Genomic DNA, 18,348 nt, shown 5'->3' with positions numbered 1-18,348 from the left:
AGCCAGGCCCTATGCTTCCTGCAATCCCAGTGGCTGACATGATGAGAGCATTTGGCTTGTTGCCTGTAGGACGTACGTTCTGAACATCAGCTTATCCATGTCGCTCCCCACCCCAACAGTTCCCCCCTTCTCCTTGCCCTTGGCACTGCAACCTGCACAGTAGCCTTGCCCAACCCTGGGGCTTCCAATGAGAGACACTGCTGCCTCTCACGCATCTCACGGGGCTCCCCATTTCTTTCTTTCTTTCTTTCTTTCTTTTTTTAAAAAAGATTTATTTATTTTATTAGACATACAGAGAGAAAGAAATAGAAAGATGCCTGTCGGTTTACTCCCCAAGTGGGATCACAGCACATGCAAGGTGAGGAGTTCAGTCACTGCATACTGCACCGGGCCCAAGGGGGCTCCCCATTTCTTGTCTCCCACAATGACCCACTCACTGCAGCACCTCAGCTCCCCTTTCCTCCCCACACAGGAACACCCGAGTCCTGCCACAAGCAGCACAAAGCTGGGGGGAGGGGAAGCAGACCAGGCAGGGGCTGTAGCCAGACAACTATTATTTCAATGTCAGCTGTGATTCAGGTGGAAAAACGAAAGAACCTGGCCAGCCACTGGAAGTGCACCTGCCAATCCAGCCTGGCCCCAGGCCCTGGGTTTGCCGCCTGGCTGCGGGGGCTCACATCCTGGGTGGTCATTTGCCTTCCATGGTCTCAAGCTGCTTCCCTTTTGGGCAGCTGGTCTCCCTGGCCTCTTGCTACACACTCCCCCAGTGGGAACAGTGCTGGCTGGCAGTTGTTGGTTGCCATGCGTACCTGAACGTACAACTCTGTCACCCATATTGTCCACCTCCAACAAGACCAGGCAACCAGCAGGGACTCTGAGTGAGGGGCCTGGGTCATGTAGGCTCATGCGAGGTCACACCCCGCCACCCCCCGTCGGCTTCTGCCTTCCATGACAGCAGCCCCTGGCATCCCAGCTTGACTCTTTCCAGCCCTCTCCCACCCAGAGCTTCCTTAGGCCCTGGACAGCTGAGCACAGGAACCAGGTGAGGGATGGTGGGGGACTCTGGAAGAATGTACCTAGCTTCAGACTTCCTGAGTTTAGGGGTGTTTGAATTGGGAGCCTGAATACCCTGACATTGCTACCACCAGATTAACGCTGTGGCACAGCCCTCCTGAGCTTAATGCCATGAGCCATGCATTCATGTTCTTGTCAAAGTGGGGGAGTGAGGTGCAGGGGCTGCAGGAACGGTTAGCTCAGCTTCCTGGAGAGCGCTCAGGATCCAGCAGCGGGAAGTTGGAGGGAAGGCAGTGGATGATCTGGAGTGTTTACTTAGCGGGCTGGGCTGGGAGATGGACTGGGATGCTGGTGGGTGTGACTTAGGGGTGTGGCTGGTGGATTCTTAGCTGGTGGTGTCTGGAGCCCCTAGGTTAGGCTGGTAATCTTTTGTCTGGGTTGACAGGTAGCTTGTATTTCCTTGTTAAGGGATCTCAAGTGATGGGGGTCCCCTAAGTGGGTGGGGCTTGAGTGGATTCAGTCCCTTGGTAGCGGGGTTTAATATGGCCTGGAATCCTGACAGTCGAAAGAACAGGGTCGCATCAGTGGCTGCCTTTTTTTGTCTTTGTTTTTTCTTTTTACTGTCGCCCCCACTCCTACCTCACCTCCAGAGGCGCCTCCGAAGCCACCCAGCCAGAATCTGTAGGCGCCTTCGGGAGCAGGTCGTGGACCCGGCTCTGCCTGGTGCCTCCCTAGGCCCCCGCGGTGGTGCAGCCCACAACATCGCTGAGTGAGCGCGCGGCGGAGTTTGAAGTCGTTTTATTGGAAAACGGGGCGGAGGCGCGCAGCAGGTGAGGAAGGGCGAGCAGGGAGAGTCTCTAGATGGAAATGCTGTTCTCGATGAGTACCGGGTCCAGGTAGTAGTAGGGGATGGGCAGGCACTTGTTGCGCTGGCGGATGCCGTGTGAGATGCAGGCCAGCCGCTGGCGCAGGGTCTCCATGCTGCGCCGTGGCGCCTCCTCCACAAAGTGAATGTCGGGGAAGTGGCCCAGGGGCCGCTGCGGGCGAGGGCCAGGTGGCTGGGACGGAGCCGGCCGCCCCCACCACCCCAAAGTCCCCCAAGAGCTCTCTGCCTCCTCCCTCATTGCTAATCCCTGCTCCTCCCCCTCGCGCCTGGCATTGGTCCTCCGCCCCCACCCCAGGCCCCAGCTCCTGCACCCCACGACCTCTGCTCCCGCACCCCCTAGTCCTCACACCTTGTCGTCGGGCTCCCGGCTCAGGGTCCACAGCACCAGCAGGGTGATGCACGTAGTCTTCACATCCGGTAACGTGTCCATGAAGACCTGCGGGGTGGTCAGGCCCTTGGCCTGCATTGGTGGGTTCCGCATGGAGGAGGGAAAGTTGGGCATCCAGGCGGTGAACTCCAGCTAAAGGTGGGCAGAGGCGGGGCTCTGGCTCAGCGCGCCCCTGGGCTCCCCCACCCGCCGCCACCCTGCCCTTGCCCACCCACCATGACCTGAGACCCCTGCAGGCGGAGTGGTATCCGCTTGAGGCTGTTTGGATCTAGGTACCCCAAAGCCCTGGGGCCGCGCAGAGGAAGCGCAAGGCCAGTTGCGCAGGTACCTGGCCCGTGTTGACAGCTGCGTGCTTGGCGGAGCAGGTGTAGATGACAATGGTGACATATCGAATCAGCTCGGGTACGGTCCTCAAACACTTGGGGAAACCTGAAGTGGGGAGGGTTGGGGGAGAGGCCAGTCTCGCCCTGGCTGCTGGCAGAGGGCTCCATGGAGCCCAGCCTGCCCAGTCTGGCCAGCACTCCCAGCTGTCCCTGCTACAATCCCAGGCCTCCATAACTGTTCAGACCACAAGGGTGGCCACAGCCAGATGGCCTTCAGGGTTGCTCTGGCACCTCCTGGAGTGGGGCCTTCACATCTCCCATCTCCCCTGGGGCGGGGGAGGGTGGTGGTCCTCACCTCTCTGGTCCTAGGTGAGGTTGGGGGCTTCCTTCTTTTGGAAAGGGTCCTGGTTTTCTCACCCAGACTCAGCACAGCTTCCCCTACCCACCCCTCCCCTAGCACCAAATCCTCAGGGTTGACACACATCCAGGTAACAAAAGCCTCAAACCCGGGGAGTCACGGCTCCTCCCTCCCCCACCCCACCCCGAACTCAGGCCCATCACCAGGTCCTGTCATTTCAAGCCCCCAACTAGCTGTGGAATGTTCTGGATCCCCCACAGTCCTCACAGCCTCTGAACCCTGCCTGCTGCCCATCCTGAGTTCCAGGTGGCAGGAATGGGAGCCAAGCGGACCTCAGATCTGACCTTCCCTCTCCAGGGCTCCTTCAGCGGATGCAGTTAGGGCATGCTGCTGCAATGCAGCTGCCCATTCACAGATAAGAAAGACGCCTCTGCTCAGCCACGAGCTTGAGGGCAGGTCCCCCCTTGCCGCATTGTTCTCGGCCTCCCTCACGGCTGGCACAGCATCCCACAGTGGGCACTTGTGAGGCATCAGTTGAGTGTTACCCACGTGTGGGACCGCAGGTATTTTCCACTGTCCCTGGTCAGCTCACACAGTCTAGTGTGTCCCCCCACCCGCCCCACTTCCCACAGAGCTCAAGCTCCCAAGTCCAGCCCACACCAGTCTGGGGGCTGCCCCTGAGCCCTGGCCCTCGCTTAGTGCCCAAACCTGTACCTGAGCTCTCACGCCCCAGGAGGCACTCCTTGAATATCTCCTGCACCCAGCACTGCAATTCCGAGTCACCCTCCACGGCCGCGTCACACGGGTAATAATAGGTGATGATCTCCGTCACATACCTGCCCACGGGACGGGGCCTCAGTCTGCATCCTGCCCACCCCCTCCCTGGGCCTGCCGCCCCCACCTCGTTGTTGATGCCCTGGCCTTGGCCTTGGCTGACCCCAGAGCTGCCCCGGGCTGTCAGGTGAGTGAAGTGAACCAGTAGCTAGGCAAGGTGAGATCTTTAGAGCAAGTCCACAGGCAACCCGGACCCCACAGGGGTGGAAGGAAGGGAGGGGTCTGTCAGGCCTCAGCAGTAGGTGGGTGAGGGGACACAGGAGCCCTAGACCCTGTCCCCAAGGCCAACCCTGGATGACAGCATGCCAAGACTCTTCACACACCCTCCAATGCCCTGAGCCCCCCAGAGTCCCCTGCTGCTGTCCCCACCTCACCTCTCCAAGGCATCCCACACAGCCAGGCTATCATCACGGTAATAGTATCTGGGCAGGTCCTGGACCCCGCGCTCCACAAAATCGTTAGGGAGGTAGAGGCTGTCATAGGTGATCCGTGACAGGGCTCGCACCATCACCTCCGCAAAACCTTCCAAGCCCAGAGACATGCCCTGATGGAGAGGAGGTATGGGTAGAGCAGGCTGGACTCCCTGCCTGGGGTCCCCCAACCACCTTGGGTCCTCCAGGAATCCAGCGAGAACCTCTCCAGCCCCAGGGACACACCCAATCCCGGTCAGCCCCTTCCTCGCGCCCACTCTCCAATCCCAGGCAGCCCACTGTAGTTGGACTACGGAGTGGGGGCTGGTGGTGGGCAGAACATCCTGCTGGGCCTGGGCTGGGGTTTTACCCTGGCTGACAGTCCACCCTCGTTGAGCAGCAACGCACGCCCAATGCTGTTGATCTGGATGGTGTAGCGCGTGTGGGGGATGAGCAGCTGCGGGGGGGGGGGGAATACAGAGCCCTGAGGGGGTGCCCTTAGACCCTCCCTTGGGAATCCTCACCCTCATGGGTCCCCAGGTGTCCCCCTGAAGTCCCCTTTGGTGGCTGGGCATCCCATGTGGCTGTGGGAGGCCAGCAAGGGCATCCACACCTTGTAGAGGGGATGGCACATGGGCAGGTGCCTGAGCATGGCCAGAAAGAAGGCCTCGGCGATGAGGTGGGTTTCCAGCAGGTGGGCGATGGCCTCGTGGCAATAGAACTCGGCATAGCGCACCCACGTCTTGGCCAGCAGCCAGTCCCACTCGGAATCGCTGGGCAGGAAGATGGGGCTGTCAGGCCCAGGGGTCTGGCTGAGCTGGGGGTCGGGGAGAGAGGGAGGGTTGGGTAGGGCAGAGTGGCAGGAGGGAGACTCAATCCCTCTGAGGCCCCCTGACATGCACCTGCTGTGCCTCCTGCTGCCTCACCTCCGTTCGATTCCTGTCTCTACTCCTCCTTCAGGTCCCAGCACACAGGCTGCCGCCTCAGAGAAGCCTCCCTTGCCTCCCCATTGTGGCCACCACATTCAGGTATGCACAGCACAAAGTGCCCAGCCTCTCTCTCTGCGCGCACACACACACACACACACACACACACACACACACACACACAGAGTGGTTCCACCATGAAGCCAAGAGCTCACTTGGCTGATTACCCCAAAGAGGTGTCTGACTCAGATTCCTGGAGACCCCTGAGAAGGAAGCCCCATGGCTCTCCCTCCTGCCAGACCCGTCTTGATGTCTACAGCACAGCAGGTGAGTGAACAAAGCCAGAGCCACCTCCTATACACAAGGACACGCCAGGCACTCTCCCCACACGTGCTCTCACAGGGCCCCAAAGGCACCTGATGCGGCCAGTAAGGACCTGCAGGCACCCCAAAAGGCTCACACACAGGGCCACACGCTGGGCTGGGCTATTTCCAAAAGCTCACGGAAAACAGTTGGGAGATGCTTATGGCGGTGCAAACCCACGCATACAGTGCGTTTTCCATTAACTTTTTAAAGACTTCTCATATGCATGTGTATATATATACATACATACATATATATATTTGTGTGTGTGTATATGTATATATATATATATACATGTATATATATATACACACACAGGGACACACTCCAGAGGCTCCACCCAACATGCAGGAACCCCTGAGCATACGCAAGGCCTCCCAGCAGGCCCCGTGGCGGGCACCTGGATAGCGATGGGCATCAGGTTGCCGTCTGGGCCCAGGTGCAGCAGGCAGAGCGGTGCGCAGTGGTGCTGCTTCTGGCCGTTGAGCTCCACGGTGGGAATGCCCTCCAGGATGTGGTAGTCAGCCAGGTATATGTTTCCCTTCTACAGAGGAACCATGATGGGCGAGCAGCAGGGTACCAGGTGGGGTGTCCCAGGCCTCTCCTGGAACCCCCTGCCTTGGGGTCAAGGACGGGGGCATGGCGAGGGTAGAGAGGCGGGGTGTGTGGGCCGGGGTCTCCTCACCTCCAGTTCTGCCTGCAGGCAGGTGCCCTCGCCCAGCAGCGGGGCCACCATGGCGTCGGTGACCGGGAACTTGTCTGGGAGTCGCGTGCAGCGGCGGATCAGACCCGGGTTGATGCCGTTGAGATATTGGTACCCGAAGAAACTGTCCTCTGCCCAGTGCTCGGCCACGTACTCTAGACCCCAAGAAGATAATGGGCACCAAACAGGCACGGGAATGTGTCCAAAGAGCTAACCCAAGTCCCCCACCCACCCAGCCCGCCCAGCCTCGCTCGCAGTGCGCGCAGGGCGGCGTTTCCCAAGCCGCCGCCAGAGGGCGCGCCCGACCCCAGCGAACCCCGTCCTAGCGAGGGATGCCCCCCGCTCCATACCGGAGACAATGGACTTGTGGCCAGGGAAAATTTTCTTAATGTCCTTCAATCTCTTCCATGAGTGTTTGCAGTCCACCAAGCCGCGGACTTTAAACGCCAGCGCCCTAGGAGATGAGCCATCAGAGAGGTTGCCGGGTGAGGTTGGGGCAGGTGGCAGGTGGCACGTGAAGAACCACCCCATGCTTTGAGGCCACTGCTGCGTCCATGTGTCTGTCCTTTCCTGGCCATTGCCACGTCCGAGGCTGCCTTGGAGGTAGACTTCAAGCCAACCCCGGAGCCCCGGCCCTCGCCTCACTCACATGGGCCCCAGCCGGAAGAAGAAGGAGGCTGTCTTGACAAAAGAATAGCGAAGGTTCAAATCCAGGAACTTGGTGGCCTTGATATTGATGAGGATAGGGAAGCCTGGGATATAGCCGTTCCACCTGCAGGGAGAAGTGCAGGGCACCTGGGTCATGGGAACAGAGGTGAGTCGGAGAAGAGGAACAGGGAGGGACCAGCCACAAGGTGGGAGGTGTGGGGTGCCTAGCACAACCTGGGGTCCTTACTCAGGCCGGTTGGGGTTTCGGAAGCGCCGGACCGGAGGACGGTAACTGGGAATGTGCACATAATTGGGCAGGCCGGGAACAAAGACCCTCCAACTGCAGAGGGAGAGATGAGGGGTGAGGAGTCCTGACGGGTGGCCTCGCTCCCACCCCGACCTGTAGGCACCCCCTCCCAGCCACCCTCCTCCTCACTGGTAGAAGTCCTGTTTGGCTCTAAGCTCCTCTTGTCTGTGTTCCAGGAGGATGGGGAGCGTGTCGTCCGCTGCTGTCTTTCCTGTCAAGGACCAAGGAGGAGGCTCCAGGGCTGCCCCCAACCTGTGCCCACCCCTGCCTGCCCTGCCCCACTCCAAGGAACCGGAGTTCAGCTTGTCCTCCCCTCCACCCACACCCCCCGCAGATCAGCTCTTGGGGGCCCAAATTGAGGATGGGGAAGATGTTTCCCTCCAGCACCTGCAGAGGAGATGGCCAGGAACTGGCCTTTCTCCCCTCCAGGCCCGCCAGAAGGCCCCGCTGAAATGGCACTGAGCAGCAGCTGTCGGCACTTTCCATGGACCAGGTGCTACACATGGATCAAGGATTGCAGCTGCACGAAGGCAGCCCTGCCAGGCGGTGGGTTTCGAGATGGTGCCCCGCTCCCCGCCCCTGCCCCACACCTGCAGATGCACAGGGAGTGGGCTGGAGACCTCACAGTAGGATCATGGGTTCTAAATTCACCAGAGTGAAATTTACAGTGTTTGTTGAACTCAATCGGTGTCACAGTTTGTAGTTTCTGCTGAGAAATATTAGAACACCCCGATGGTAAATCTGTCACACCATGCAACCCCCAAATCCAGAATCTAGAGGTGGAAGTTGTCAGATTAAGCCGCTGTCTGCCGTGCTGGCTTCCCACAGGAACTCCGATTGGAGTCCCAGCTGTTCCACTTCTGATCCAGCTCCCTGCCAATGCAGCTAGGAGAGCAGCAAAGACAGTCCAAGGATTTGGGCCCTTTGCCACTCACTTGGGAGACCCAGAAGAAGTTCCAGGAATGTGTCTCAGTCCAGCCCTAGTTATTGTAGCCATCTGGGGAGTGAACAATGGAAAAATCCATGCTTGACCTCATGTGATGGAGTACAATCAAAATGAAGGCACATTAAAAATATTATATAGGAGCCTGGTGCTGTGGCATAGCTGGTAATGCTACCAACTGCAGCATTGGCGACCAATGTGGGTGCTGACTCAAGTTCTGGCTGCTCTACTTGCGATCCAGCTTCCTCTTAATGGCCTGGGGAAAGCAGCACAGCATGGCTCTATTCCTTGGACCCCTGCATCTACGTAGGAGACAGGGAGACGCTCCTGGCTCCTGGCTTCAGACCAGCTCAGCTCTGGTTGTTGTGGCCATTTGGGGAATGAACCAGCAGATGAAAGATCTTTCTCTCTTTTCCCACAAAAATATTTCTGTAACTCTTCCTTTCAAATAAATTATTTGTAAAACAATCTTAAAAATATGTTTAAAAGTATGTGAAGTTGGGCCCGGTGCGGTGGCCTAGCAGCTAAAGTCCTCACCTTGAATGCACGAGGATCCCATATGGGTGTGGGTTCTAGTCCTGGCAGCCCTGCTTCCCATCCAGCTCCCTGCTTGTGGCCTGGGAAAGTAGTCAAGGACGGCCCAAAAGCCTTAGGACCCTGCACCCACATGGGAGACCTGGTAGAGCTCCTGGTTCCTGGCTTCAGATTGGCGCAGCACTGGCCATTGTGGTCACTTGGGGAGTGAGTCAGCGGGCAGAAGATATTTCTTTCTGTCTCTCCTCCTCTATATATATATCTGACTTTGCAATAAAAATAAATAAATCCTTAAAAAAAGCATCTGAAGTTATCTCCAAGCTATGTAAACATAAGGTGTGTCTGAAACAGAAGTGGGTTTTGTTTCAACTTGGGTCCCTTTTGAAAGATTGGTAATCATGTGTATGCAACTATTCCAAAATTCAAAATGCTTTGGGTCCCAGATATTTTGGATAAAGGACAAGCTGCCTGAATAGATAGATATGAAAATCTCCACGCACACACATCTGTGCATAGCTTCTAAATAAAACCTAAACTTGTTTTCTTAAAATTATTTACTTACAAGATGGAGACAGAAGAGAGATCTTCCATCCGCTAGTTCACTCCCCAGATTCCTCTAGCAGCCCAGGCTGGACCAAGCTGAAGCCAGAAGCCCAGAACTCCATTTGGGGTCTCCGTCATGAGTAGCAGGGGCCCACACACTTGGGCCATCTTCCACCACTTACATAGATTCATTAGGAGGGAGCTGGATTAGAAGTGGAGCAGGCAGGACTTGAACCAGTGTTCCAATATGGACTGCGGCAGCTTACTCCACTGCGTCACAGTGCCAGCCCCTAAAATCTGAACATCAAAGCATTTCAGCCCCTGTGGCTTCAGCCAAGGACAACATCATCAGGCCTCTTCTACTGAGCGGAAACATCTAGGCTGGAACTCAATGCAATCCATCCACCCACCACCCTAGTTGTTCTTTTTGAACTCCTTTTAGAAGCCTGTAATTCCAGAGTCAGCACTGTGGCATAACAAATAACGCCATAGCCCACAGCACCAGCACCCCGTATGGACATGTGTTCAAGTCCCAGCTGCACCAGGAAAGCACTGGAAGGTGGTCCAAGTGCTTGGGCCCCTGGATCCATCCGGGAGACCAAAATGGAGTTTCAGGCTCCTGGCTTCAACCTGGCCCGTCGCTAGCTGTTATGGTTATTTGGGAATGAATCAGCAAATGGAATCTCTCTCTCTCTGATTCTGTTACTTTGCCTTTCCAATAATTAAAAAAAATTTTTTAAAAGAAAGAAGTTATCACAGCAACTTTATTAAGTGTTTCTGCTGTTGGCTCCATTTTTACAGATGTGGACACAGAGGTTTAGGAGAATTCTGAGATATGATAGCTGTTCAGCTGGCCTATCTTCCTCCGGCCTCCTGATAGGTGGTCTGCAAGGCTGGCTGGTGCCAACCCCTGCAGCCCCACCCTCGTCTCCTCCCTCCCTCCTCCATGTGGCTCAGCTCACGACGTGTCTGGATGAATGATGCCTGGAGTGATGTAACCCAGTTCAGCTTCATGCCCAGGGCGGGAGCCTCACTCCTTCGAGGGCCCAGCAAGGTGACTCAGGTCTCCCTGCCCTAGTGTTGCATGGCAGTCACCCCACCCAACCCCATTCCTGCGCAGCCACCAGGGTCACCCTCACCCTGCCGGTCTCCTATTCCTATGCTGTGCCCTGTCCCCAGGAGGACCTTCCCTTGCCATCCCCACCTGCCCCACCAGGCATCGTCTAGCTGCCTTTCCCTTCCTCCCCATCTTGGGCTTGGGGATGAATCCCAGCCAGCCAGGAACGTGAGAGACAGAAGAGGGGCAAGTGGTGGGGGCGGAGGATGGATGCTACTCTAAGCTCTGCCTTCTCCTCCCCTCAAGGGAAGCTAATGGGAATTGAGGTGGTGGGGCCTGGGGTGCAAAGAGGACAGATGCCCGCCCCAGGTCGGAGACTCCTGGGAAGGGAGAAAGGACCAGCTCTTCACAATCTGGCAGACTCCTGTGGGATGGGGCTGCTCCGTCCTGGATTGGTGCGTGTGTGTTGGGTGGGGGGGTGTCTTTGCAGAAACAGTGAGTCCTGCTAGGGACAAGCGGCTCACAGCAGGTGGAGCAGAGCCTTCCTGAAAGAGATGTGCTTGGTCAGAAAAACCAAGGCACTATGAAAATGCAGGAGCTTGCTGTATCATTCAGGTCTGCTATATTAGTGAGCCTGCCAGAGCCCCAGAACCTGCTAGTGGGGCTCCAGCAATGTGTGGTTTGGGAGGTGTGGCACATGCCATTCTACGTCACAAACAGGTCATCCTCTGTATTAGAGAATTAGGGTTCCCCAGGAAGGTGTGATGCTGTAATGGGGTCGGGGGGGGCATGCATTCAGCTGCCAGACCCCACCCCACAGCATGTGCTCCCCTCCTCCAGGGCCCTGAGGGCAGCATTGGGTACTGCCACCTGCTGCTCAGTGATCTGAGAAAGAGGGGGTGTCCCACGAGGGATGCTGCCATTCCTCTCCAAACGGGACCACCTCTGCCCGGTGGGAGCCCAGGCAGGGCTTACCTGTGGCCTCACGGAGGGCCAGCGTTTCATAGCCATCCATCCATTGATAGGCGGGGAAGTGGTAGACACGGCCGTCGGGGGCACACACCTGCACATAGTTAATGTACCAGGGGCTCTTGCGGAAGAAAGAGTAGCGCTCCTTGTGTAGGCGGACGATGATGAGCTCCCCCAGGTCCTGCTGGCACTGCATCGTGTAGTCGTCCACCTGCAGGAGGTGAGGGAGGAGCGACACGTGGCTCAGCCTGGCTGGCGAGCCCTCCCTGGACCCCATGCAATCCCTTGCTGGCAGCCCGATGGAGCCAGAATAGTCATGGCTCCTGAGTCTTGGGCTCCCCCTGCCTCTTCCAAGTTTACTTTCCCCTGCTGGGTCTGGAATGGATGACCAGTACCCCTTCTTCAGTTCCTTGATGCTGGGGCAGCCATGGGGACCCCAGGCAGGGTGAAATGATGAGAGCTGGCAGAACCTGGCCCTGTGTCCACTGATCAATGGGGGAAGATGTGGAGATTCAGAAACTGAGGCCCCTTCAGGCCATGGAGGAGGAGAGTGTGCCTGGGCTTGACACCCCGTCAGGCCTGAGGGGATTAGAGACCCATGAAAGGTGCCAGCCTTTCCTAGGGCAGGCAGGTTCCCACTGGACAGGCTGGTTTGATGCCACAACAAGTCACTGAGAATCCAATGCAAATGCCAGCCACTGGTAGGGGTGATGCAACCCACGGGGCAAGAGTGAGTAAGAATGGGGAGAGAGATGAGGGGACAGAGGGTCACAGCAATGAGGGGATGGCAGGGGTGAGAGGAGGAGCCAGAGAAGCAGAGGCAGGAAGGAGGAAGGGGGTGTGGGAAAGGCATGGGTCAGGGGCAGAGGCTCAGGGTCAGCGTGGGAGGTCCCCCACTCCCCGCTGGCCTGGTCCCACAGCCAGGCCAGCCCCCCTGCCCTCCCGTGCACACACACACACTCACCGCGCCTGTAGCAAAGTCTCTCCCAAAGTGGTTCAGCAGATGCTTGTGGCTCTCCCCTTGAGTCCCCACGAGGGTCATCGAGATGGAGTCCAGTGTCCCCGACAGGAAGTCGGTGCCTGTGGCCACCTTGATTTTGTAGGTGGCCATGGCTGTTCTTGCAGGCGACGAGAAGGGGGCTCAATCCTGGCTGCAACAATGGGGGCCACACAGGCTGCTTGGGGAAGCCAGGAGAGGGTCAGCCTGGGTGAAGAGGATGAGTAGGAGCAGCTGGGAGCCAGGAAAGACAGGCCTGCTGGCAACCCGGAGTCTGGAAGAGCTGCTGCCCTGGCAGGGCCCGGGGCAGGGTGTCACAGGTGGCACTGGGCAGGCGTCTGGGCCAGGAGCTCTGGAGCTGACAGGGTGAGAGGGCGGGCAGTGTTCTGTGGGCCTGGCTCTGAGAGGGCGGATGGAGGATGCCGCGTGGATGAAGGCAGCTTCAGGGCGGGGAGCCAGTCCCCGCCTGAGCCAGGGCCTCGGGGAAGAGGGGGGACAAGGCTGGGCGGCTCCTCAGATCTTTATCAGCCTAATAAGCTCCTTCCTCCTACTCACCCCCATTGACCACAGCGCTGGTCCCACTGGCCAGCAGGGCCCCCAATGGGCAGCGGTGACCTGCATTGGTTCTGGGGCCTCTCAAGGAGTGGGAGAGGGGAGGTGCCATGACAGACACCACCTTGATGTCCAGCTGCCTGATGGTTTCCCACCGGAAAATGAAGCAGATGAGGACCAAGGCGGGAAAACCAAGCTTGTGTGGTCCAGGGTTCAAGCAAGGGCTTGGGGGTCTTGTGGGAGCATGCGGGGTCCTCAGGACATGCTACAGGGAGCAAGGACGAGTCAGGGTGGGAGGTTGGGGGCCCTCAGTCACTCAGCAGATTAGGGACCAGGGCTGCACATGAAATCAGCAGATGGAGAATAATTTGGGGTATAAGCATGAAGATAAACATTGAACTGGTCACATAGTAGAACCGTAAGAGAGAATCCTACCCTAGGATTCAGAGAGACGAAGACCACTAAAATGGAAGACTATTAGGAGGTTAGAGGGAGTGGATGAAGCCAGCTGTTAAGGGGATACTGTGGGTCATCTATGATGGGAGGTCCAGAACAGCCATGACAGGCTGTTGCAAAGTGACAGAGAGAGCGAGCGAGAGAGAGAGAGCTTCCTTCTACTGTTCTGCTCCCCAGATGGGGACAACAGCTAGGGGCCAGGGGAAGCCAGGAGACCAGACCTCCATCCAGGTCTTCCACAAGGGTGTAGGGGGCCCACCACTTGGGCCATCTTCTGCTGCTTTCCCAGGTGCAATAGCAGGGAGCTGGATGGGAAGTGGAACAGTCAAAATTTGAACCGGTGGTCCTATGGGATGTCAGCTGAGGCTTAACCTTCTGTGCCACAATGTTGCTCCCTGCCGCTACCCCTCCAGGCCCTTCTCAGAAGGCTAATGGGTGAGAGCCTCTGGAATGGGGGAGCCATGCAGGGGCAGGATGTGGTTCTGACAGAGGTGACACTGGGCTTACACTTTACTCATCTATGTGGTCCCTGGGTTTGGTAAAGTGCACACACACACACACACACACACACACACACAGCAGCAGTGAAACATGCAGCAAAGGATGTGCTAAAGCATGCAGGCATCCTAGCTACTGCTGGGCCAAAGAAGAGCCCCTTGGGGTGAGGATCTGCAGGAAATGATGTCAGCAACTTCCCATCCCAGGCGCTCAGCACGTGCTGAGGCCTTTCCATCTCTTCAACCTGGCTGCTACCTTGTCACGCTTCTCGCTTCAACTCCACAGTGACGATCTCAAAAAAAAAAAAAAAAGGCCACTGGCAACTGTGAATGAGCCAGCATCTTTGATGGACGGACCTGTCTGTGCCCCTTTTAGCTTAGACTACTCGTTGGCTGGCTGGATTTCTTGTTCTTCTTTCCTCCACATGGAAAAATTCTGGTGGTGCCTGGATGAGGCAGTGGTAAGAACAAGCTCAGGGCTGGGGTTTGGAATGAAAGTGGAGATTCAGAAAGGGGAGGGGGCTGTGCCTGGCTCTGAGTGACAGGCAGGCTCTTACCACCGCCCCTCTCCCCACCACTGCCCCTGGGCATCCCACCGGCCCAGGCTGAGGGCAGGAGCTACCAAGCAAGTGAGGCCATCCTCCCGGGCCCTACGTGGCCACCCACCTCATGACACTCTTGGGAGACAGGAGGATGTCAATTTGCATCCCAAGATGCAAATTCTCCCGGGCTTTCCAGCCAGCCAGTCACATGGCCATGCCCCTGCCAGCAGTGGCTGTACCCCTCAGAAGACTGCCTGCCTAAGACCCAGACAGCAGCAGGGCGGTGAAGTGGGCAAAGGGGTTAGGGAGAAGGCTCTGCCAGGCCCCTCTAGGATGCAGGATCCTGTGGGCGTTTGGGGTGAGACAGCCAGCCCCAAAGGGGGTAGCTTGGCCCACTCTGCCTGGGGGTGCGGAGGAGGCTCATGGGCAGCTCAGAGGGCTCTGAGAACACGAGGAGACGAATCCACCTGCACCTCCCCTCCACCCCGCCCCCCCCCCGCCACACACCACACTGCTTCGTCACGTCTGAACCGTTAATGGAGGACAGGAAGGACAACTCTGACCAGGGCTCAGGTCTATGGAGTGAATGAGGAAGCCCCTCCCCTAGCCGCTCAGCAGGTGGGGCCCTGGTGGGGGTCGTGGATGCGCAGTGACAGGTATGAGGATGCGGCACTCCCCATGATGACTGGGTGCCTCACCACGACTCTCTCGTCGGACCGAAGAACTGGTTCCCCTGGACCGGGGCGGGTCCCCAGGGAGCAGAAGAGGCCTCTGGGAAGGATGCGATGACACTGATGAGGACAACGGCCACCCACACAGGAAGCTGATACACACACTCTGCTCCCCCTTCACACATACACTCAGGCCCTGCTAGGGAGGGAACGGTCCCTGGGACTCCCTTTCTCTCCAGGACACAGACACAAAACGTGATTGGCCACTGAGCTGTTCGAAACCCATCCGATGAGGTGTCTTTGGGAATCCCCCCAACTGAACCACCAGACTCAGAACTCCAAACATGGAGAGAATTGCAGGTTCCAGGGTCTGACCGTGGAATGCATGTATCGGAGCTGGACCTCCTCAGTGGCTTAGACGGAGCAGTGGCCAGCGTATCCAGGTGCACATGGAGGACATGGCAGTACACTGGGACCTGCAGAGGACACCTGGTACCATAACAGAAGATGGAGGGCAGAATAAACCGATTTGCAACCCCAGCCAAGAGTTGGCAAGTAAAAATCTGGACAAACGGAGACTCTAAGGTGGACTGTGTCAGCCAGTGGATTCTGGAGAGATTTCAACATGATAGGAGTGCTAATTCAGCAGTAATTCAGAACTTCTGAATTATCAAAACCATTTGAGTGGGACCCTCAGAGCATGCCCCACATCGGGGACCCTGGAATGGTTGGGAGGCTGGGTGTAGTTTCTCCCCTTATCTCTCTCCTCCCCCCAGACACAGAAAGGAAAAAAGGGAATGTGAGAACAATGGTCTCACCCTTGACTCTTTGCCCTCTGCACCCTAATCTAACATATTAAAATTATATATATAATATCTAATATATATATGACATGGAATCATACTACCAGTAAAAAAAATAATAAAACACCAACAGGGTGGTCCTTAAAATCAAGTTCAAGGGCTTGGACTGGAGAACCATGTGTGACATCACACCTGCCACTAGCCACCGTGGCCTTCCCTCCCCCCACACACATGCTAGGTGCTTGCCTTTCTCACAAGCTGTCAAGAGCCACCTGTGCCTGTGAGCCAGGTGTCAAGGCTACCTCCAGAATGGCTCTCGCTGACCAGAGCACTGCATGCCCCACCACCATCACCCCTAGTCATGCCAGCACCGCCCAGCTGTGCCTTCCTACTGCGCTGTCCACCTTCTGGAAGATTCTCCCATGGGTGGGTTTACTGTCTGTGGGAGCCTGTCCGGGGAGCTCCCAGCCACTTCCTGAGAACCGAGTGTGGGGACACTGGGCCCATGAAGCAAGCAGATCCTGGAATGTCAACACTGCAAGGGATTTTCCAGGTCTTCTTGTCCCACCCGTTTATTGGCAGATTTGGGTCACCTAGGTGGAGGGCTCAAGTGCCACCTGGGGGAAAGGAGCTTCCCACGGTACCAGATGGCTTTCCCCATGGATCAAAAGGCATGGGTGTGGGAAGCAACAGGTGAGCTGCTTGTGATGTTTCAAACACCGGTTCGAATCCTGGCTCCTCCACTTCTCATCTGGCCTTGGCTGTTGTGGGCATTTAGGCAGTGAACTAATGGAAAAATTTCTCTCTTAAAAAAGAAGAAGAAAAGAAAAAAGCAGGAGCGACCTAGAATGGCTGGCATGAGGCCCTTTCCAGCGTCCTGACCCCAGAGGCGCCTGGAGCCAGGGCAGGAATCCTCTGTGCTGCGGGTGTGTCACTCCAATGAATCTTCCAAGCTGGCTTTCTGGGAAACCAAATTCCAACGTTCCGCCCTGGTTCCTCCCTCTCCGGCTCGGGAGCATTTTTCAGGATGGGCATGCCTTCCAATGAGGTCCTCTCCATGGAACCTGCTGCCTGAGCTAGCAAGGAGCCCTCGCGGGCTGACCGGTTCCAAGAGCAGGTGGGAGGAACCCCAGCTACCAGCCTCTGCCACAGCTCGACCAGCCACAAGGGGTCGCCACCGGGTATTTCTCAGTCTGATTTAGTTCTCAACGTCAGGTGGCTTGGACTAAGTCGTGAGGCCGCGGTAACCACCCACCCAAATGCACTTGTGGACACAGTAGCAGGGGGTTCCCTTATCCTTCAATTACGGGGAATACAGCGCACCCCACCCAGGCCCACTACCACCTGCTATCCGCATACCCACTGCAGCAGAGCAAGAGAGGGTCGGTTAAACAGGGAGAAGATTCAGAGGTTGGGAGGGGCTGTGTTTCCTGTCCTGTGGGACAGTGGCTCTGGGGCAGCAACTGAGTTTGAGAGGAGATCCCACAAGACCCAAGCTTTGAGGGGCCGGGGACTTGCTCCTGTGCAGCAGGCTCTGGTTTCCTTGGATGCCACGGTAGCTGGGGGCGGGGGGAGGGGCGGTGGAATCCCCCCCACCCCGGGACTTCAAAAAATGGATGTTGGCAGGGAGAGAGGCGTGTATCCAGCTATGGCCAAGTGATGCTGTGGGTGTGGAGAAGTCAAGGGTTATTGTGACCCTAAAGCCATCGGGTCCGCCTGCCTCCAGCATCACAGGGCTGAGGGAGCAGTCACCCCACACCAGAGATGCTGGGAGCAGATGTGAGACCACTGTCAGTTCTGACCAGGCCAGGTCACATGCAGCCACAGTCTCAATGTTTCTTCCTTTTTAAATTTTTCCTTCAAGATTTATTTATTTATTTGAAGACAGAGATACAAAGAGAGGGAGGAAAAGGGAGAGACAGAGAGATCCTCTATATACAAATGGGATTGACAGCTGGGGCTAGCTCAGGCCAAAACTGAGAGCCTGGAACTCCATCCAGGGCTCCCACATAGGTAGCAGGTCCAAGCACTTGGGCCATCTTCTGCAGCTTTCCCACTTGTGAGACTGGAAGCAGAACAGCCAGGGCTTGAACCCAATACTCGAGTGGGATGCTAGCGTCACAGATAGTGGCCCAACCCTCTTTGCCACAAGGCTGGCCCTATCAACTCCCAAATCTCCATAGCTTCACCCCACAGCAATCTGTTTCCCACCCAGTTCCACAGCAGCCTTGACCAGCCTATTGGATGTTCATGTTGATGCACCATGCTCCATGCTTCTAGACGGGGAAGGCAGAGACAAGAGAGACTCAGAGGATTTGCCTGAAGCTGAGACTGGCCCAGACCCACCAGGGAGAACCACCCACCCAAAGAGGCCTCAGAGGGCGAGTCTGGGAGGAGGGCTGGATTGCGCTGGCAAGGCTAACACCCACCACACCCACAAGCTGGATTTGAAGCCTTGTGAAGTACTTCATTTCTTCCCATCGGTCTGCCTGGTGCAGGCCTTCCTTCACCTCCTGGTCATGCTCTTGGCAAGGCAGGCCTGTGGGGCTGGGCTAGGAGGCAGGCTGAGCTGGGAGATCCTGTCTCCAGGATCAAATGCTCCCTTCCCCCCGAATCTACTGCTG

General features: G+C 57.0%; 1 protein-coding gene across 1 annotated transcript; it reads right to left on the bottom strand.

The window, feature by feature from the left end:
* Nucleotides 1-1,871: 1,871 nt before the first annotated feature.
* On the bottom strand, nt 1,872-12,354 carry ALOX12B (arachidonate 12-lipoxygenase, 12R type). Its single transcript, XM_041000781.1, has 15 exons — nt 12,171-12,354; nt 11,213-11,417; nt 7,290-7,371; nt 7,101-7,193; nt 6,855-6,977; nt 6,556-6,659; nt 6,188-6,360; nt 5,903-6,046; nt 4,827-5,030; nt 4,584-4,670; nt 4,178-4,347; nt 3,684-3,805; nt 2,617-2,717; nt 2,250-2,420; nt 1,872-2,051 (listed from the first exon to the last, which is right to left on the bottom strand). The coding sequence occupies exons 1-15, from the start codon at nt 12,315-12,317 to the stop codon at nt 1,872-1,874; spliced, it is 2,106 nt and encodes a 701-aa protein (XP_040856715.1). The 5' UTR covers nt 12,318-12,354.
* Between the last annotated feature and the right edge of the window lie 5,994 nt (nt 12,355-18,348).

Source organism: Ochotona curzoniae, unplaced genomic scaffold (assembly GCF_017591425.1).
Source record: "Ochotona curzoniae isolate NIBS_2020 unplaced genomic scaffold, NIBS_Ocur_1.0 scaffold_2453, whole genome shotgun sequence".
NCBI classification, from domain to species: domain Eukaryota; kingdom Metazoa; phylum Chordata; class Mammalia; order Lagomorpha; family Ochotonidae; genus Ochotona; species Ochotona curzoniae.
This window is presented reverse-complemented; position numbering and strand designations above follow the sequence as displayed.

Coding starts and splice junctions, on each gene's coding strand:
- ALOX12B (XM_041000781.1), bottom strand. CDS start 12,317: ATGGCCACCTACAAAATCAAGGTGGCCACAGGCACCGACTTCCTGTCG. Junction 6,047..6,187: donor GCCTGCAGGCAGAACTGGAG/GTGAGGAGACCC, acceptor GTTCCTCTGTAG/AAGGGAAACATATACCTGGC. Junction 2,718..3,683: donor CCTGGGGCGTGAGAGCTCAG/GTACAGGTTTGG, acceptor TCCCCACTTCAG/GTTTCCCCAAGTGTTTGAGG.